This window comes from Etheostoma cragini, chromosome 9, assembly GCF_013103735.1.
Source record: "Etheostoma cragini isolate CJK2018 chromosome 9, CSU_Ecrag_1.0, whole genome shotgun sequence".
Classification (NCBI taxonomy): Eukaryota; Metazoa; Chordata; class Actinopteri; order Perciformes; family Percidae; genus Etheostoma; species Etheostoma cragini.
The window spans coordinates 2,043,746-2,063,452 of record NC_048415.1 but is presented as its reverse complement, the minus strand read 5'-3'; the positions used below and the strand labels follow the sequence as shown (position 1 = coordinate 2,063,452).

The 19,707-nt window shown below is 42.6% G+C and overlaps 1 protein-coding gene across 2 annotated transcripts in view; it reads right to left on the bottom strand.

The window, feature by feature from the left end:
• The window catches only part of LOC117951098 (tensin-3-like), a 48,214-nt gene that overhangs the window by 19,717 nt on the left and 8,790 nt on the right, over positions 1 to 19,707 (bottom strand). For both annotated transcript variants that reach the window (XM_034882623.1, XM_034882624.1), the window contains exons 6-16: positions 19,622 to 19,705; positions 18,767 to 18,879; positions 18,321 to 18,381; positions 18,149 to 18,224; positions 17,371 to 17,500; positions 17,096 to 17,161; positions 15,167 to 15,271; positions 9,467 to 10,390; positions 4,086 to 4,216; positions 2,789 to 2,879; positions 2,634 to 2,702 (exon numbers count right to left, since the gene is read on the bottom strand). In XM_034882623.1, the coding sequence (XP_034738514.1) occupies positions 2,634 to 2,702; positions 2,789 to 2,879; positions 4,086 to 4,216; positions 9,467 to 10,390; positions 15,167 to 15,271; positions 17,096 to 17,161; positions 17,371 to 17,500; positions 18,149 to 18,224; positions 18,321 to 18,381; positions 18,767 to 18,879; positions 19,622 to 19,705 (1,850 nt within the window). The remainder of the gene's footprint in view (positions 1 to 2,633; positions 2,703 to 2,788; positions 2,880 to 4,085; positions 4,217 to 9,466; positions 10,391 to 15,166; positions 15,272 to 17,095; positions 17,162 to 17,370; positions 17,501 to 18,148; positions 18,225 to 18,320; positions 18,382 to 18,766; positions 18,880 to 19,621; positions 19,706 to 19,707) is intronic.

Here is a 19,707-nt window from a genome sequence, read left to right as displayed (position 1 = left end):
ATCAAGCTGTTGCCATAAGGTGAAAACTTTGTGTAACATTAACTAGAATTTTGCTTATTTCTGTGCTTCTCGCTTTGGTTGAAGAAATCCTCTGCTCGTCACGGCTTTCTTTGACTTTTTTAGGTTCATGAAATCGTTTTAAAACCAAATACATGAAGTTAGAACAACATTGACTTCAAGCTAAAGACAGCGTGGTTTCTCAGATCTCATGTTTGTCACTCAACGGCCCCAAAACATTCAGGGCATGTGACACATCTGTGTAAGGGATCCCTGTAAGCACTGATTTGGTGATATTGCAGGTCAGAAGCTGCCAAGAGGTCTAACCTGGAGACATTTGGTTAAACAAGTAGTACTTATATAGATATATAGGTCTTGAGATGCTTATACAATATGTATAATATAGTATAGTTATAGTATTGTTATATATATATAGTTTTGAGCATAACTCAAATCTTAAAGCTACATCAATTTCTATAGTAAGAATGGATCAAATGATAGTGATATACCCACTGATCATTGTTTTTTCACCCTCACCGCTCCACAACTTTTCTAACTGCGGCTTCATTAAATCATTCGGATCACTCCACAGTACACTACCTGCTCAGCACCGGACAGCAGACAGACTCAGCTGAACTGGTGAACATCGCGAAACATTTAGCAGCTAACGAACAGATTTATTTCTCAGGAATTGGTACTTACAACTCGACTCAACACCTAAAAGCAAAATCTTTTAAACTGACTGTTGCGGATTCAGCAACTGCATAGCTTATTTCTCACATAAAATGTTTCCAGAAACACATTTTGGTGAACTATTTTTGTAAAATAAGCGAAACTTTCCATAACGGGCCGCCATGTGGCTCTGTTTTAAAATTCGGGAGCAGACAGCCCACGAGTCCAGGTGCAGTCCTAGCTGATTTCTTTTCTTGTCAGTGATCCATTACCTGAAATAACGCTCCCGTGGACACGTTATATCACCGGCCTACTGAAGTGTGTGTTGATCCCAGAATGCTCCGTGTGATCAGCCGGCTGATAACAGTGGGAACACAGCTGTAGGGCTCAGCATGGCTGACTGAGTCCACTGCTGTTGTTTTGGAGCGGTCTGCTGCTGCTGCCCACAGTGATCACTCCCCACATTACAGTAGCCTCGGGTCCAACTGGGATTACAGTAATGACTCTGAACATTTAATAAAAATCATTTTAATGGGGATTCTGACTGTTTCTGTCTTGATTTGGCGAGTTGTTTCCCAGACAATTGTCTGCCTTTAACGTGGGAAACAGGAAACGCACGTCTGCCCCCCCCCACCCCCACCCCTGGGGTTGAGCTCCAGATATTTTGTGTCCTTTGTTAATTCTTCTGTCCATCCAGCAGAGGTTGTTTTTTTTGTTACATCAAATAATGACTCTTTCATCAGCGCCTTCACTATCCTGCTGTTGCTCTGTTCTGACAAACATGTTTACAATAAACAGGCAGAACTGCCCTTTAAAAGAGTGAACCGATCTGTCTACAATACAAAGCAAAATGTCATAAATATGACTTTTGTTATCCATACATGGATGATGATATGCTAAGGGGTTTTAAGGCAGGCAGTCGTGTCAGGACACTGAGGTAGAACACCAGATGCTTATCATCAGAGCTTGGAAATATATTGATATTCTATCGATATCATCACATGAGACTAGATATCGGCTTAGATTTTGGATATTGTAGTATTGTCATATCCTATGGCATAAGTGGTGTCTTTTCCTGGTATTTAAGGCTGCATTACAGTAAAGTGATGTCATTTTCTGAACTTACCAGACTGTTGTAACCGTATGTTATTTGCCTTTACCCAGTTAATCATTATATCCACATTATTGATGATTATTCATCATTGTGTAAATATTTTGTGAAAGTACCATTAGTCAACACTACAATATCATTTCAGTATCAATATCGAGCATCACCCTCCCGGCTCTAACGATTGTCACATCATATGTTGTCTTTGTTTCCTCCGCGGGAAAGGCTGAAACATTGGTAGCCACTAAGATCAGATATGAGACTCAACCACTGAAAGACGCCTGTGTTTTTTTTGACGCTACACTACATTCCTCCTGCAGCTGCGTGGTACACATCTCCTCAGGCAGGATGTCCCAGCAACAAAAGACCCTCCCCTCTCCTCCCGTCCCCTCCCAGAACAGGACATGAGTGGACATCCTGCCTGCAGTGGTCTCTTCCTCTGTTGCCAGCAACTATAATTAGCGGACGTCCAGTATTAGCTGTCGTTGCGTGGGCCCAGAAAAGACTTCCCAATCCATTTTTATCAACTTCTTCAACCGCTTTTTACCTTAAACCTTAAAAATACCAAACAAGCCATCTGTCTGCCTCTCGCCAGACAAGACTAACTGTACCACAAACAGAGCCATGCCCACATATCCAGCCAATGGCAAAAAAGGGAAGGTCAGGTGTGTGTGTGTATGCGTGTGTGTGTGTGTGTGTGTTTGGTATATTATGCCAGGAGGACATTCCAGCCGGTACTTGAACCCTGTCCGGCAGCAATCAGGAGCTCTAGAGTTTAGGTTTAAACTTGCCCTCGCCAGTGTCACACTCACACACACACGCGCACAAACACGCACACACTCTTGGGAAAGTGTACCTTGTGTCCAGCTGTGTTGGTCCCACTGTCCACCAGTCCTGAGCTGGGAAAGCTCCGAGAAATGTTTCACTGGGAAGAGAAAGCAGACACTGATAAGATTCTGAAATGCAGACACACCCGCATCAAGAAGCGTCCATTTTGACGTTATCTCCTACCGTAGGGCGTCGGAGGAGTCACTGGGAAGGCCGGAGTAGAAGGGACAATGTCCGAGCTGTCTGTCTGTCCCCGATGGTAGAGATGCCCATGCTTTTAAAAAGAACAACATGATAAAAAAGTAAGAGAAGAAATGACGGGGAAAGTCAAAAACATGTTTTTTTGTGTGTCCTACAGGACAACAAGCACACACACACACACACACACACACACATACACAAGCACACACACACACACACACACACACACACACACACACACACACACACACACACACACACACACACACACCAGCAGACATCAGTCTTGTGATCTGTGTGTGGCTACAGCCTGTGTTTTGGTGTAAACAGTCGAGCCATTCATGCCACCCAGCTAAAAGTGCCAGAGCAGAAACCTCAACTTTTGAAATAAATGTTAAAAACACAGCGAGGGAGGCAGGTGGAAAAGGAACATCTACAGATATGCAGTTAGAGTCACAAAAACATATTCGCAACAGAGATGTCTTGACTGATTTTCAGAGATATATAGGAATAAAGTAGAAGTAGCTACTTCACTACTGTAGTTAAATACTAAAAGGCTGATTCTGTACTCTACTGGAGAATTATACTTCCACTTTTACTTACATATTTTCGAGGAGTTAAACAAAACAAAACGTACAGGGAAAGACCGTGCCAAACATATCGGAACTTACTGCCGGCCGGTATACATTTTTACATCTATGTACGGTGTAATGTTTTTAACACTATAAAGTCACTGACGCGGTTGCTGTTTCAATCCTGTCGGCTGTCTGCAGCAGGCGGGGCTGCTGAGTTTCCCCCCCCCCGCGCGACCGATAGGCGCGTTTAGGGTCCGTCGTAGGGCATACGGTCAGTTTATCCACGTACTTACATACGTACCCACGGCGTTGATTCAACGCAGAAGCATAAATTGGCCTTAAAGAGGGAAAGTTGCCGATTTTCAACCCTTCTGAAGCGAGTCAAACAGAAGAGATTACTCACGGAGCTGCCGCTATTCAACTGCATGTACAGCAGTATGCAGAAAATTACATCACATGTCATTTACCTGACTCTTTTATCCAAAGCAACTTACAATTGCTATTTATGGCAATGGTGAGGTCTCCCTTCTGTAACAACTAGGGGTTAAGTGTCTTGCTCAGGGACACACGCTGGTTGATGCTTCGCAGTGGGAATCAAACCCAGGTCTCCCACACTAAAGGGATGTGTCATACCCGCTGCGCCATCACCACCCACAAACGTCCCATCTGCAAACTGGCGAGGTAAACGGGGAAACTGTGTTTACCTGAGATGGTGAGTAGGGGGGACTGTAGACTGGAGAGCCTCTGAAGCTCTGAGCGCTACCCCCCCTCCATCCTGGACTATGCAGACCAGCGTAGTCGGTCACATCACTGATCTGCATCTGCTGCCTCCAACCTGAGATAGCCAGAGGGGTGAGCGTGGGGGAGAGAAGGAGCGTGGGAGGAGAGCCAGACAGATTATGATCTGAACTTTTATCTAACTCAGTCATGTTCCTCGATGAAATCAAAGACCAACAAACAGTATTTATGTCTATACTTGTAAAAAAAAAGAAGAAAAAAACCCACAACATGGAAAAGCATTGACGCTTTGTTATGGATGCTTTGTCATGACCGGATACTAATAAAAGGTGATGACAGTGGTTCACGTTTAGCGTGTTTGTCTATCAGTTTTTTTATGAGCGGCGTGCAGCTTCTGTCATCACGGCCGACGCGGTGTGACGAAGCAAGACTTCACTGTGACCAGATGGGAGGACATCATGGTGGCGTGGCGGAGAAGAACATCTGTTGGGACAATCACTCGTTCTCTTTTCAGACGTAACTCGATCACAAAGGAAGAGATACTTTTTCTTTCAGCTTGACCACCGGATTCCAAAAATAAACAAATTGATAAGCAAAGTATATTCTATCAGATATATCAGATATATGTTGGTAGATAAAAAAACAAGACAATACTAGAGAGTACTGACAAATTAAATTTTTAACTGTAACAAAGACCCTAGCTTCTTTACAGTTCATTAATACCAACATTTAAGGAATTTAAGGTTACATTACAGATCCTATTTTTTTTTTTTTTATTAAAATATCAACATATGTATCCAGCATTGGTCAGATTCTACTTCTACGAAGTAATAGATTGAACCTTCAGTTTAAGTTCTGAAATTATAGATTCAAGTGGGTACAACATATTTGCTATCAGCAACTTCAGTCCAAACGGTGTATCTGCCTTCTGAAACGTTGCATGTTCTTATGCTAGGAACTAGGATGTCTTTGGTCATAGCTGCCACACAGCATTCGTGACAACTTTTGTTATCTCTTATTTTCAAAGTTTCTAGATTATACCTGTGGTCACGTTACTATTACTATCCACTATATTGTTAATTCCAACTGCAGTTATTTGCTTTTTTCCCCTATGGAAAACCAACCGTGCTTTCCACTAGTCTAGACCAAACTCTGTGCAAAAACTGTGACATTGTACTCCACTGTGTGCCCAAAGGGAAAGGTAATGTACAGTACATTCCCACATGAGCAATACCAGTCTGTCAAAACATAAAGACAGAAATCATCTTTGGACATCATGGAGAGTTTGCCAAGAAGGTGGTACCAGTAGTAGTGTTGGCATGGAGAAGTGTTGGGGTAACAATAAGTAAGCTACCATTTCAAATAAGTAAAGATCTGGACATGTTGGACTGTTGGAGAGTGTGGAAACTCAGAGGGAGACAAACCACCCTCTTCAAATGATTCTTCCTGGGAGTTTGATAGGGCTTGAAACTGTCTATCAGCGTTTTCTCAGAGCCCAAGAAGACGTCCTCAAATGTCTTGTTTTTGTCCACAACTCAAAGATATTCAGTTTACTGTCACAGAGGAGTGAAGAAACCAGAACACAATTCACATTAGGGAGGCTGTAATCAGAGAATATTTACTTTATTTCTATAAAAAAATGACTCAAACGATTAATCGGTTATCAAAATAGTGCGCAAATAATAATAATAACAGTTGACAACTAATTTATTGATCTTTGCAGCTCTAAAATGAGTAATCATAGATACATTTTGTTTGGTTTTACTGAGCTAGAACAAAAAGTACATTTAGAAAATGATCTTATTTTAATTTATTGTAGCCTTTGAAGACTTTGGAAACATCAATAACACACCGTAACACTGAAACCACAGTCTGACGTGTGTGTCATGATAAAGACTGACCATGAATGGGACCACGCTCCAGCAGTGTGGAACACTGTGAGCATCCATCATCTCAAACTCACATTAAAGACCAAAGATGGTACAACTGAAACTAATCCAGTGGTTCTTCTACACCAGAGGGCCTGCTGAGGGTGCTTCTTCTAAGTATTACTTGATTCCTGCTGTGTTTGTGAGAAGGCTATTCTCTTCTGAGGACTGCATCTCCGAGGTTGATGAGAGGGCGAAGGAGGGCATGGTGCAAACACAGTGGAGAGCAAAGTGTTCAAAAGCATTCCTGATCGCTTACAAGTTCCTGCCTTAAAACATTGCCTTGAAAAACACACGTTACAAACAGGCACTTCTACATGCACGTGCACACTGCTGCAGTAACTGTGCGGTGAAATGTTAGTGTTCCTGCTTCAAATATTCCCCCGTGAAACATCTCCCTGACAAACTGGGACCTGCATAAGACAAATGCACATTCTCCATTTCCTGTGCTCTCCGTGATCCTGAAAGAGCCACAGGACATTCTCATTACCTGACGGTGTACAAAAACACAGGGTCAGAGGTTAAAAGCAGTAATGGAACCCCGCGAGGCACATGGCCGCAGGTCAAAGGTAACCACAGCACCTGACGGACCCTGACTCACACGTGATTCAGGGAGCTGTCACGAGCGCTGTCCTGTGAACCATCAGGCCGCTGCGAGGTTAACTATGATGGACCAGCTGCTCCTCATGCAAAGAGCATGGGAAAGGATGACATCGCTCGAACACCCCTGACCCGCAGGTCTCAAACAGAAAATGAATCAAGGGTTGGAGGTTGAAGAGGAAATGTGCCTCTTCTACCTAGGCGTCCCAGTGGATCTGAGAAGGAGTAAATATGTCATATGTGCCAGTATGGGGAGAGAAAAACGGTGAAGAAGAGGCAACGCAGACACACACGGGTCAGAAAAAACAGGCATCATTACTGTGACATGTTCAGGTTCAAGTTTTTCAAATGTGGTCTACCATATGCCTACCATATGCTAGAAGACTCCGAAATGACTCTGTAAAGACTCAAGTAGGACACCATCTCACTAGAGACAATATGTCATGATGTAATGAGTTTTTAGTCATGGGGAATGTGATTTTGCTATCAAGACTTAAAACTCACGATAATGTCAAACACGGATAAACTCGGAACATCAAGAAAGGAAAAAGACTGAGTGAAGACAGCTTGGACAGAGTTTTATAACTACTGTACCTTACAGCAAACGATTGAGACGACGGGAGAGTGTCTCAACTGTAGCAAGTCTCTCGTGATTTCATTTGGATATTGGAATTTGGTCTGAGACAGTGAAAACGCTTGAAAATGAATTTGAGGAAAGGTCGGCATAATCCTCAAGTCTTGACTACAATGTCCTAAATCAAGTCCCATGTCCTGAACTTTGTGTTTGGAGTCCTAAACAAGTCAGTATTTGTCTTCACAGCCAAACACACCTCTTAGTGCCATATCTGTTGGAGTTAAAGTATTTTTTGTCTGGAAAATTAAGTATTTAATCTTTGGCTTTGAGGCGGTCTCTTCCAAGACAAATGGCAAAAGTCCAAGTCAATCATTGGTGTGAGTGAATTTCAGTTAACAACTTTTCACACAAGGATTTGCTCCATGTCTTGTTGAGTCAAAGTAGCTTTGTCGTCAGGAAAATGAAGTATTTAATCTTTGGCTTTGGCCAGGATATCAGGCCATCTCCAAGTCAAATGGCTAAACTCTAAGTCACTCAATGTTGTAAGTTAATTCATGAGTACACTTCCAAAGAAAATCAAACTGTATCTATTTTTATCCTTCTAGTCAGATAGCAAGTACAGATGGAGGCAGAGGAACTAATCGGCTTTTGGGCAAAAAGTTAAGCGCAAAAAGGGACAAAGTTTGGTTATTTGTAAATAAATTACACTCGGATTGGTCCGCCTTCACACAACCTTTACTTTTCTAACCTTTTCTTCCACATATGTATATTTCCATTCAAAATAAGACAGACTGAAGGGGAAACAAACTGTTGTGCTAACGTCGTAGTAATATCCAATATTAATCAAATGCTTCCACCCTTTCAGCAAACAGCCGTGCACACTAACAAACAAACTTCTGTAACAGATTTATTCCTCTCTCTCAGGTGGATTTCCACAGTCAGGGAGCACTTCAGTCCTTCAGTCTGGGTTATAAATGCTGCTCTGTATGTGCAGGCTGAACTCAGCACCAACCTACAAGCTTCATCTGCCCGCCAGCTTGTTGGCACACGTGTATCTTCTTTATTTTGGCATTGCAGCCAGGCTTAATCTCACAGTGGACTGTTCGGTGTCTCTGTACAAGTAGAGCTGTGTAAAGGTACTGTTGTAATTTACCCAAAGAAAGGGTCAGTTTGCCCAAAAATACATACATTTATAGTCATAGCTGTGTTTAGCAGTGCAGAAAATGTTGGCTTTAAGTGATAAGGTTTTAAAATATCAGCCTCTTAAACATCTACAGTCATTCCAGCAGCTCTGTGAGTCTGTATTTATGCATACCACAGTCTCGGAAAGCCAGATCTATCTCAACAGGACTGTGTGTGGTTATGATCTTGCTGCACCCGTTATCATTCTGCTATAGGGGAAAAAATGCTCTGGCTTGTTTGTAATTCTTTAAACCAAGCACAGTCGTCTTGGGAGGTGTCAGGGTCCAGGATGCAGTGATGGTGCTCTTGCAAAATAGCGTCGGTAGGGAACATGTTTGGGGAAAACATTTGCAAGTGCTGCGGGTCATAAACCAAAACATTGGATCATGTGCGTCGCAAGTTTCATGGCAATCCATCCAGTAGCTGATTGAGAAATTTCCCCCAAAACCACAACATGGCAACGTCATGTTGGCACTACAGGAAAGGTCAGAGAATCACTAGAGGGATTAGGGCTCATCCTCTGGGCACCATGAATGTCTCAGATGGAGTTTTATAGAAACCTTACAATAAACAACTGAGCCAACGGGAGCACGCCCCAACTCTAGCAAGACTCTAATGATTTAATTTGGATATTGGAAATTGGTCTAAGACACTGGAATCGCTTGAAAAGTCTTTTGGTGTAAGCTCAGCATAGGTCTCAAGTCTTGATAACAATGTCCCAAATCAAGTCCCATGTCCTAAACTTTGTGTTTGGAGTCCTAAACAAGTCAGTGTTTGTCTTCACAGCCAAACACACCTTTTTTTTCCATGTCTGATGGAGTTAAAGTATTTTTTGTCTGGAAAATGAATTATTTAATCTTTGGCTTTGGGGAGGACTCTTCCAAGTCAAATGGCAAAAGTCCAAGTCAGTCATTGGTGTGAGTAAAAAAACTTTTCATGAACCAGAAGATGCGGACCAACATAGCCAACCCTATAACGATGCCTGTAGCCTAGAAGAGGATTTGTTATCGTTGGAAAAAATGCTTCCTTTTTTAATTTATTTGACTGAATTTATTTGTCTTACCTGTCCGACAGATATTTCCGCTGTTGCTGAGGCCGTTGGTGTGTAGGGACGCAGAGCGCGACAGGGGGGCACAGCGCGTAGGAACAGGAACAAAAGTGGGGTCCAAATCCAGAATTAACTGGTTCAGCTGCTCTATGGACTCGTCGATGTCTGTAGTCAACGACGACAAATCCTCTTCTCGGCAAGACGAAGCGTGCGTAGCGTTGACAGAGTCCACGTTGTGTGTAACATCTGTGTTTTGTGTGGCGTCCTCGTCCCCCAGCCCTCTCTGCACTGCTTCCCTGCTGCTGAGTCCTCGGCATGGTGTGTCTGGAGCTACCAGAGGCGGCGGCCGCTGTTTCCTCACCCTGTTCAACCTCTCCATCCCATTGACTCCACGGTAACCATCAGTGACAACAACGTCAACCATCTGCTGCTGCCGGACCCAGGAGTGTGTGGAGTATTCTGCGTGGGCTGACGTCTGAGCTTCAGGCAGGTTCTTGGAGGAGAGGGAGCAGATGCTGCTCGGCAGGTCTGAAGCAGGCGCTGCTTCATCTACTTCATCCTCATCATCTAATATATCCGTTTCCCTCTCGCTGGACGACGCCTCTCCATTGATAGTGTGCCCCAGTCCAGACTCATCTCCAGTCATTTCCCCTTCCCCTCTGCCGTGAGCAGCAAGCTCAGTCATGACCTCCAGAAGAGGCTGAGCAACCTCAAAGTCCACCCTAGAGAGCAGCCTCCCTGCCTGGGTACGCTTGTCCTGTGCAGCCCCTCTCCTCTGCGCGGCTCCGGTGCGCCCCTGTGAGGCAACAGACAGGCCCGAATCACTGCTGGCAGACGGCGCTCGGTCGCTGTGGCTGGGGCTGCTGGTCGTCAGGCGGAACAAAGATCCTTCCTCACTACTCTTCTTCCTCAGTCCAGGGCCCAGGAGATGAGGTGAAGCTGTGAAGACAAAATCACGAGATGTTCATGAGAGGGTCAGTCTTGCATTGCCAGACCTTCCACCACAGCGATGCGGAGAAAGGTCTGGCTAGTCCACACAGCATTCTGGGATGGGAGAAAAACGTGCTCTGGTTTATTGGCATTTCTTTAAACCAATTACAATCATCATGGGCTGTGTTCATTTTGGTTTTAAATCAACGCCCACTTTTCTAATCTGTATTATAGCAATGGCACAGAAGACATGGTTTAGAGAGATTTTAGTGAGTAAATCAAAGTTAAACTGTAAACTATTAACTAGATGTGGAAACTACACCCTTGTACTGAACATATTCTTACTACGTATGACTCCATACCTGCACCACTATTGTACATGATTCACTGTGACACACACACAAACACACATACCACCTGTTGGACCACAGCCATCACTCCAGACCCACTCCATGTAGATAACACAGGGCCCCTTTGTGTGGGCTGGCGGCGGATGCATACGTGTGTAAATGTGTATGTGTGTGTCACGCAAAGGACGTGTCTGTCATAGACATGTACCTGAGGTCAGACAGAGCTGATTGCACACACAGGCGCGCGCGCGCACACACACACACACACACACACACACACACACACTACTTGAAACATTCTAGAGCTGAAACAAATACTTGATGAATAATAGTAGTTAATTAACACAAAATCAATCTGCTGCTAAATTATTTATTCATCATTTAAGTCATTCTTTCAAGGAAGTTTTTTTGAAAATGTGCGGCTCTTATGTTAAATGTAATACTGAACTGAAAATATTTGTTATTTTTTTCCTTTTCTAACATATTTCAGATCAAATGATGAATCTACTGATGAAAACGATTGTTATTTGCACCCCTAAAAAAATACCATGCGTATTAGAACTCAGCAAGCAAGCTGTGTTCTGATAAAGGTTGTTACCTAAAGATGAGATAAGACTCATACAGTGAATGTAACAATGCATACCAGAGCTGTATGAGCACAGCCTCTTAAGTCCAGAAGGGCAATAAAAACTAAATACCAGACATGCATAGTAAAACCTAACAGCTGGTCTATAAGATCTCTCACACAGATGTACAGTAGCCTACACACACATACACACACACACACACACACACTTAGAAACAGTCTGTATAACTTTAACAATACTATAAGAACTTCAGTAAAAAAAGACACTAAAATGCCAAATTAGCATCACGAAGCTGCTTACTTACTCACCGGCAGTCACTCGGAGGGTAAACTTTCACTGTTGCCACTGCGGATTAGAAACAGGATGGAAAGGCTTGCTGAAGCCTCCCTTTGGAGTCAGAGAAAGAGGAAAAGAGAAACAGATGACAAGCTGAAAGGAAAGAGGGGGCACGGACGAGGACAGAATGAAAAGGATGCAGATAGAGGGTAAAAAGAGAGGCTGAAAAGATCCAGAGTTTAGTTGACGTTGCTTCCCTGCTGTCGTCCTCTCAGGCTGCCACAGGAAGACAAGCAAAGAACATTCTTTCTCTTAAGGTGCTAACAGCCCCCCCTGCATCCCCCTCCTACTCTCTCTTTCCCCTCACTCATGTCACTCCTTCCTCGCCTGCTCCGTCCCTGCACTACGAAACCCCGCCTTCCCCGTCACTACAAAATCAGCCTCGCTGTGCCCCATCCCTCCTCCTCATTCCTCCCCCCGGCATCCTGTCCGGGCTCACACAGGTAGGTATTGCTGTGCTGAGAGTGTGCGCTCATGCATTTTGTTTATGTCTACAGGGGGGAAAGCAATGGAAGGAAACAGACGGGTGGATCATTCACTAGACGGCATGCTAGCACATATATCTGCACACAATCACATGCAGGTGGAAGAGTTTGTGCAACACACACACACACACATATCCACTTTTGAAGAACAGAAACACAAAGCACAAGGACCTTGAGCTGGCCAAATATGGAGATGGGGAATGTAAACATGGAGGCGGGCTCTGGAGAGACTAGTGTGCCAAAGGGGGAAGGGGACATCTTGGACAAATTGCAACCTGCAACTTTTCCAGCTGGAAAAAGAGAGACCAGATAAAGGGGAAGAGAAGAATAGCAGTGAGTAAAAGAAGGTGAGATGAAGTGACAGAAGTAGTGGAGAGGAGGGGCGTGAGTGGGCTGAGAGGGTAAAGTAGAACCACCTGTGGTTGAAAACAACATTCTTGTGACTGGCTTCGTTGCTAACTGGCTGGCACCCTCATTACACTCATGTGCATGTGTGTGTGTGCTAGGGCGGTTAAACATAATGGCCATGTGTGTGTTTGCGTTCATGTGAGCGTCTGTGTGAGTGTGCGTTTACATGCCACTTTTCTGCATTTCTCCCTCAGTGATCGGTCCATCTAAATTACACGGCCAGCAGAGCAGATTTAGCAACAGCATCAAACAGCTGGAACTGAAACGTCAACCGCCGCTTTAAGTGATTGTTTCAGCTGTCTCGAGTTGTGTTTTTGTGCTGGTGTTTTTGTGTGTGTGTGTGTGTGTGTGTGTGTGTGTGTGTGTGTGTGTGTGTGTGTGTGTGTGTGAACCATTTTTCGAGCTAAATGGAACCTCTTTGAAAAACAGCCGCCTCCAAATGCAGGGGTCTGGTCTGGCTGTTGTCTAGATGATTGTGTTATTATGATGTCCATACAGCCAATCCCTGGAACGTCTTTGTGACCACAACAGTTGTAAGCTGTCACACCGATGACCAGACAGTTACCCACAACACTGACCTCAGCGAAGGCCAGACTCTAAACAAGCCTTCTCAAAGACTGGATCTGGACCCACAGAGGCATACGACTTCTGAAGAGCAACCAGAGATATACTGTAAATTAAAAATTTTGTGCGTGACTTTTTAATATTAATGAGCGTACTGTATGTTACATCAAAGCAATTGCCAAATAATTTGCTACAAAGCTAATTAAGACTTAAGATTAATTAAGCCCCACACAATTCTCTCTGTATTTCTCATTATGGCTAGGTTAAGAAAATAGTGTCGTCCAGCAACTGTCACGAGCAGAAAATCAAGTGAAGATAATTACCTATACCGTAGAGTGTATAATGTATCATTTATCATCTGTGTCCTCCTTGGTTACAAGCAACTGCGTGGAGGAGGGGTGGGGGTGGTGCACGATCACGAAAGGCTTGTATTATGTTGATGTACTGACAGTGTTGTTGTCATTACTTAGAATTCCACATGGGCGAGACAGAATCTACGCACTATAGCTTTAACTAATTTTTTGGGGTAAAAAATTGCCATGACAAGCTAAAAAAAAACATTACTTTAACATATTATCATTTAAAGCTGGTGGTGTCTGTGTCCAACTGATTAATTTAAGTCTAATATGCAATCTACATTTTTAGCTCAGTTTTTGGTCTCCCCCGACCCCTGGGGGAAATAGCTGACTCTTTAGCTCCTAAATGTTTCACTAGCTTCACCAGCTAGTTGCTAACTGTGCCTGTTGGATGTTTGGTGTTTGGCAGCTTAGCGTACAGTGGATTTATCTTGTTTGCTAAAAACATCTGTCAGACACACTGAGCCTGAACTATAAGCTAAAAGAAAGTTTACAAAAAAAGCCCTGTACAGTTGGTAAAATTCTCTGTCTCAGCGCTGAGATCGACTCTTTTGATTTATTCTAAAAAACAGTATTGGTTAGAGGACATTTAAAGAACTACAGCCATAATTTAGGAACAATGTGAAAGGGGAAACTCGTAGGGATGAACCTACAGATCTCCTGACTCTGCAGCTCCCCTCATAACAGAACTTTATTGTGAGTTTCAGCTCATTGTTCCACTTTCCTCCTAGGATTCATTCTTACAGCTCGCATGGCTTCATTTCAGCCCACACCTGACAGCGTGAACATAGTCGAGCATTTAGCAGCTGAAGAGCCAGATATTTCTCTCTGGAGTTGTTGGAGCCCAAAATATACGGAAGCCCTGAGAGGCAAGTCAGACTTTATTTTTCTTCTGATTATCTATTTTCTAGTCTGATATAAAGCGTTTTCACACCTGTATTTATGATTCAAGAAAAGTTTTTTTTCCAGGATAATCTTTTTTAGTTACTTTTTCATTTTTCAAGTGTTCAAGTGTACTCATACCTCGGTTTTAAAGTACAGTACATGAAGAAATTAAACTCCCCTAAAAGAGAACATGAATGCTTTAGTCATGGGGTGGTGGTGCACTTCAGCCTCTTGTGTCCAAAACGAGTAGCACAACAACAAACACAACAATGATTTCACCTACCAAAACCTTCTTTTTTGACATTTTAACAGATAAATAAGTAACTTAGAAAAATGTTCCTGTCAAATTTGTATTATTTTCACCTTTTTCCACCTGTTTCTCAGATGAAAATAAATTTTGAAAAATAAGGTACTAATTAAGATTATCCTTGCAAAACCTTTTATTTATTTTTTTTTAAACCTGTTTGCATGTCATTAACAGGATGGAGAACAATTTAGATCCAACTTAGAACATGGATTACCAGATTGTTTTTTTCTTACTCTCAGAAACAAATATTGTATGGAATAATCTTGGTTTAGTAGATAAAACTTTTTTTTTTTTTAAAGGGTCTTCTAAAAAGTAGGAATTAAGCTGCCTTGGACTCGCATTTTAGAATTCCAAAGAATGCCATGGTAACAGAATAAAGGACTTGAATATCTACGAGAAGCGCAGAAAATGTTATAATATTCGCTGGTAAATCGGGTCTTAAGAGAAAGTGGAAGTAAGACAAACAGATAAAGAAGTTTTGATTAAAAACATTAAAAGGCACCTGACCTGTTTCAGGAGGAGCCGTGTCTCGATATGAATCTCTTCTGACCAAAGGGTCCAAGGTGTCATAGTCCACCGTCACACAGCGGCCGTTGTGCCACAGCTCTCTGCCTGCACATGGAAATGACAAGCAGACCAGCAGACAAACTGGTCAGGAGTCAGTTAAACAACACGCACGCACGCACGCACACACACACACACACACACACACACACACACAATAACATTAGTTGAGGCCAGAGCTCATTTCAAATTGGATTTTAGAAATAATGTGAGCTTTGATTTATTTTTTTTGTCTGATGTGTCCGTCAGTGTGAAAGTGTGTGTGTGTGTGTGTTTTTGTGTGTGTGTGTGTTTTTGCTTTTGTGTGTGTGTGTGTGTGTGTGTGTGTGTGTTTATGGGCCTGAATGAGGGTGTGTGTCCTGGTTTTGCCCCGCCTGTGTGTTTACCCCCTTACAGTATCTCCAAATCTGAATTCCTGTCAGATGTGTGTGTGTGTGTGTGTGTGTGTGTGTGTGTGTGTGTGTGTGTGTGTGTGTGTGTGTGTGTGTGTGTATAAGATAACTGCTCATGTTGCTTCCTGTTGGCAGGCGAGGACTGTGATTGGGGGCCATCTTCCTCCTGGTGTCCAACACTGCCCCCAGCTGGTGACTGTTGAACTTGCAGAATATGTTTTTCATTCGTAAGTATTGAGAGTCCCTGTGTGTGCGTGCGCGTGCGCGTGTGCGTGTGCGTGTAATGTTCTCAAACTGAGTCATTTCTGTCTCTTCTGCTTGAATTAGGAGACACAGTGATGCTTTGTTCATCAACACCTGTAGCCCAAATAATGTGTCTGTGCGGATGAGTGAGTGTGTGTAGTTCATTGTATGCGTCAGTTCGAGCAGTGGTTGCCAGCGGGGGGGGTTGGAAGAAGATAATTTGGGGGATTCACAAGATAAATGACAAAAAAGGAAAGAGAAAATTTAGTTTTTTTCTCCAATTTTTCCATTGTTTTCTTGTAGATTACTGGATCCTCTTTTTAACAGAAACAGAAAAAACACACAGAAAACAGTGCAACCTGAAACTTGAACAAAAACTAAAACAACTAAAAAAGGGACTATTTTAAGGGGTCACAAGTCGAAAAGGCTGAGTTAGAGAAGATTTCTTTTGTACATTTTGGCAATCATAGGTGTAAAAGGTTCACTTTTTTAAATTTACTAAAACACATTTTTCTTTACTTATCCCCAAAAATGTTTTATTGCCGTCGTTTTGCTTGAATCAATGAGAAATTGTGGAGTATTGTGGGTGAAAATCAGGAGTTCTCGCAATAGCACAATTTGAATTTGCTCAGTGAGTTACTCTGGCCTCGAGTAATGCTGCTCATTAACTATGCCCTTGTAACTGAGCTGGACCAATCACAGCAGTGTATCTGATGTAGGCGGGGCCAGAGGCGACAGTCTAATCTACCAGTTAGCTCCGCTGCTAGCTAAGCATACGGGGCTCTGGATACCTCACCCTGTGTGTTGTTGTGATTGGTCGTAGTGTTATCCAATTGCGTGCAGTGAGATTTTCAAATGCACGCTTTGTGCCGCCATGCGAGATGGGCGACTTTCAACACTCGATGCCACACCCTTAATCCTTTTGGATTTGGGTCTGGATTTCCAGGCTAGGCGCAAGTCCTAAACATAGAAAATGTTTTTAAACCCAAAGATAGTAGTGTAGATGTTAGTAAAGCCTCACAGAGCTGCAGAGCTGTAATCTCCTGTGTCCTTTAAATAATAAAAGATGAAGGCTATATAGTGGATCCTGGATCAGAACTTGGCAAAACCTCTAAAAAACATCTGAAACCCATTTTCACCTGAATATTTACTCTCTGTTCTTTTATCCAGTTCCCTGTAGTAATGTTTGCTGGTGCCGTTTGTTATGGGCTCTGCAGACTTCAGTAAAATAGTGTACCTGTTATCTTTTCAGGGCTGTCAGAAACCAAAAGTTCTACTTTTCCATCTTCTGGGAACCGGGGATCTGGAATATTAACAGAAAAACACCTTAGACAGCTGGACAGGTAACGTGGCACTCTGGACATTCTCCCATGTCCACACCTGCAGCCCAGCTGACACGTGGGTCCACGGTGAGTTCAGTTGAGTCATATTTACTTAAGGGGGAAAAGTGAAAGATTTAACAGTCCCAGATTAAGAGGGATGTCTCAGCAGAGGGTGATGGATTATAAATACCTTCATTGGCACAGTCCAGGTCCGCCTTACAGAAGGTGAGGCTGTTTCCGTGTACCAGTCCCGTGTGAAACTGGAGACGGAAGACGACCTGCCGGCTGGCTGAACAGCTGTTTTTATCATAACAAAGCACCTGAAACCAGAAAGATGATGACACAGTGGCCTCTGTGTGCTGCTCGTATCTCATTAGAGACATAATATGGAGTCAGTTCAGAACCACTTCCTGTCAATTTGGTGTATGAATGAAAACCGTTGAAGTTGTGATTTGGATTGTTTTTCAGATTTTCATTTACTTTAGGAATTGTTAATATTTATGTATTATTATAATGTAATTATTAGTTATTATTTTCCTGAAAAAATTCTCTAATAATTTCCAAGGTTTCAAGTATTCGACCGATAATGTTTTTTTAAGGCCAATACCGATTATTAGTAGTTCATGAAACCGATATACCTTATATTTGACGCTTAGAGGCCTATTTCTTTTATTTATAACAATTCATATTGGGGATTTTTCCAGGAAACCTCTTAAAGGTGTTAAGGAAATAAAGATGTGTGTCACCCAAAAGATTACAAGTGCACAAACAAACAGAACAATTTGTAAAATAATCTATATATTTTTTGCAAAAAGTCAAGTTTGCTGCAAGGTTAGCTTGTAGTAGTTCCCAAAAATGAATCATTTTGGCTACATGTTGTGCTGTATACTGCAGAAATATAATAATTACCTTTAAATATAAACCTAAATGATAAAAAAAAACTCATAATGTAGAAGATCACCCCTTACCATGATGTCCCCTTTGATCAGCTGAGCTGGCTGGAGCACGACGTAGAGGCGGTCTGTCTGTCCCGCGTTAACGTGGCTGAGATGGACAGAAAGGCACGTTACACCGTCTCCTCTCCTGACCAACAGCCTGTCATGTTTACACATTATTATGGGATCTGATGGGATTTCTTACTAGACTGGTGATGTGCACACAGGTTGTAGACTCTGGTAGACTCTTAGGAAGAGACAACATGCTGCGAAGAGGAAGAGTTTCATCACAAAACATGGCAATCGTTTGACTTTTTGGACATCAGAACTCATATTAAAATATAAGCATCTTGTGGCCGGGTTGGTTCAGTGGGTAGAGCAGGCGCACATATACAGTACTTCGAGGTTTATGCCTCAACGCAGAGATCCACGGTTTGAATCCAACCTGTGACAATTTCCTGCATGTCTCTCCTCTTTCTTACCTAGCTGTCCTATCAAATAAACGTGGAAAAGCCCAACATTTTAAGCATCTTCTTTCCTTCTTCCTTAACAGGATGAATAAAAGAAGAATGCAACAGGCTGGCCCTTGCTACTGCTGTGTATCTACTTACTGTAGCTTTCTCTAACTCAGATCAGACATCTGCTCTTTACCTCCATCTGGTCTTATTTTGGGAAGACCGTGAAGAACAACACACAGGAGGAAAGACGGAGAGGGACACATCCTCAGTCCTCCCTTTAACATGCTCCCCAGCATCCACACATACCTGAGAACACACAGAAACGTACAGCATTTATTCTTTTACCCTGCCGTGCGTAATGTAACCAAGAAAAGGTACCAGTACCCTAATTTAGCAGATGTATGACCCCGAATAGTAATTGGATCTAAGGAACCTGATGAGACCTCTCAGTTCAGTCTGTAAAAATTTGGTTATGTGGGCATGCTAAATGTCAGATTTTGCATATAATTGCTTGATTTCTCCCTATAAATCATGATATACTGTATATACGGTGGCCCTGGAGGACCACACACAATCACATTTCACGTTTTGTTTTCTATAATCTTTGTTTTTGTGAAATGTCTTTATGTTTTCTGAAATCCTGTTGTGTTTTGTCCTTCGGGTCCACCGAATAAATAGCCTATTTTGCTATAAATATCAGCCACAGTCTGTGATATCAGCCTTTTAATAATACTTTATTAACAATATATTGTTAAAAACAATTAGAAGTGCCGATAGTGCCCATTTCAGGCCTTGAGTCTAGCCAATAGAATCTATCTAAAATAACTTTATGAATGGATTGAAGTGTGCTTTTCATCAACTCAGTCTCCTTGTTTCACAACCAAATTGTAGTTGTATTACAGCAACTATTTCACAAGAGCATAAATCATGTGATTAGTGTCAGTCACAGCAGATCCCTGGGAGACTCCATCGAAGATCAGAGGCTAAAACTTGAACCAGAGTTGACCTTTGACCTGCATTGATCCTGCTCAATCAACCCTGTTTGTACCGTTTCTGGGACGGGGTCATCAGAGAGGACAGTGTGTCGTTGTAGAACCTCCTCATGGCAAAGTGGTCCAGAGAAAGGTCTGCACT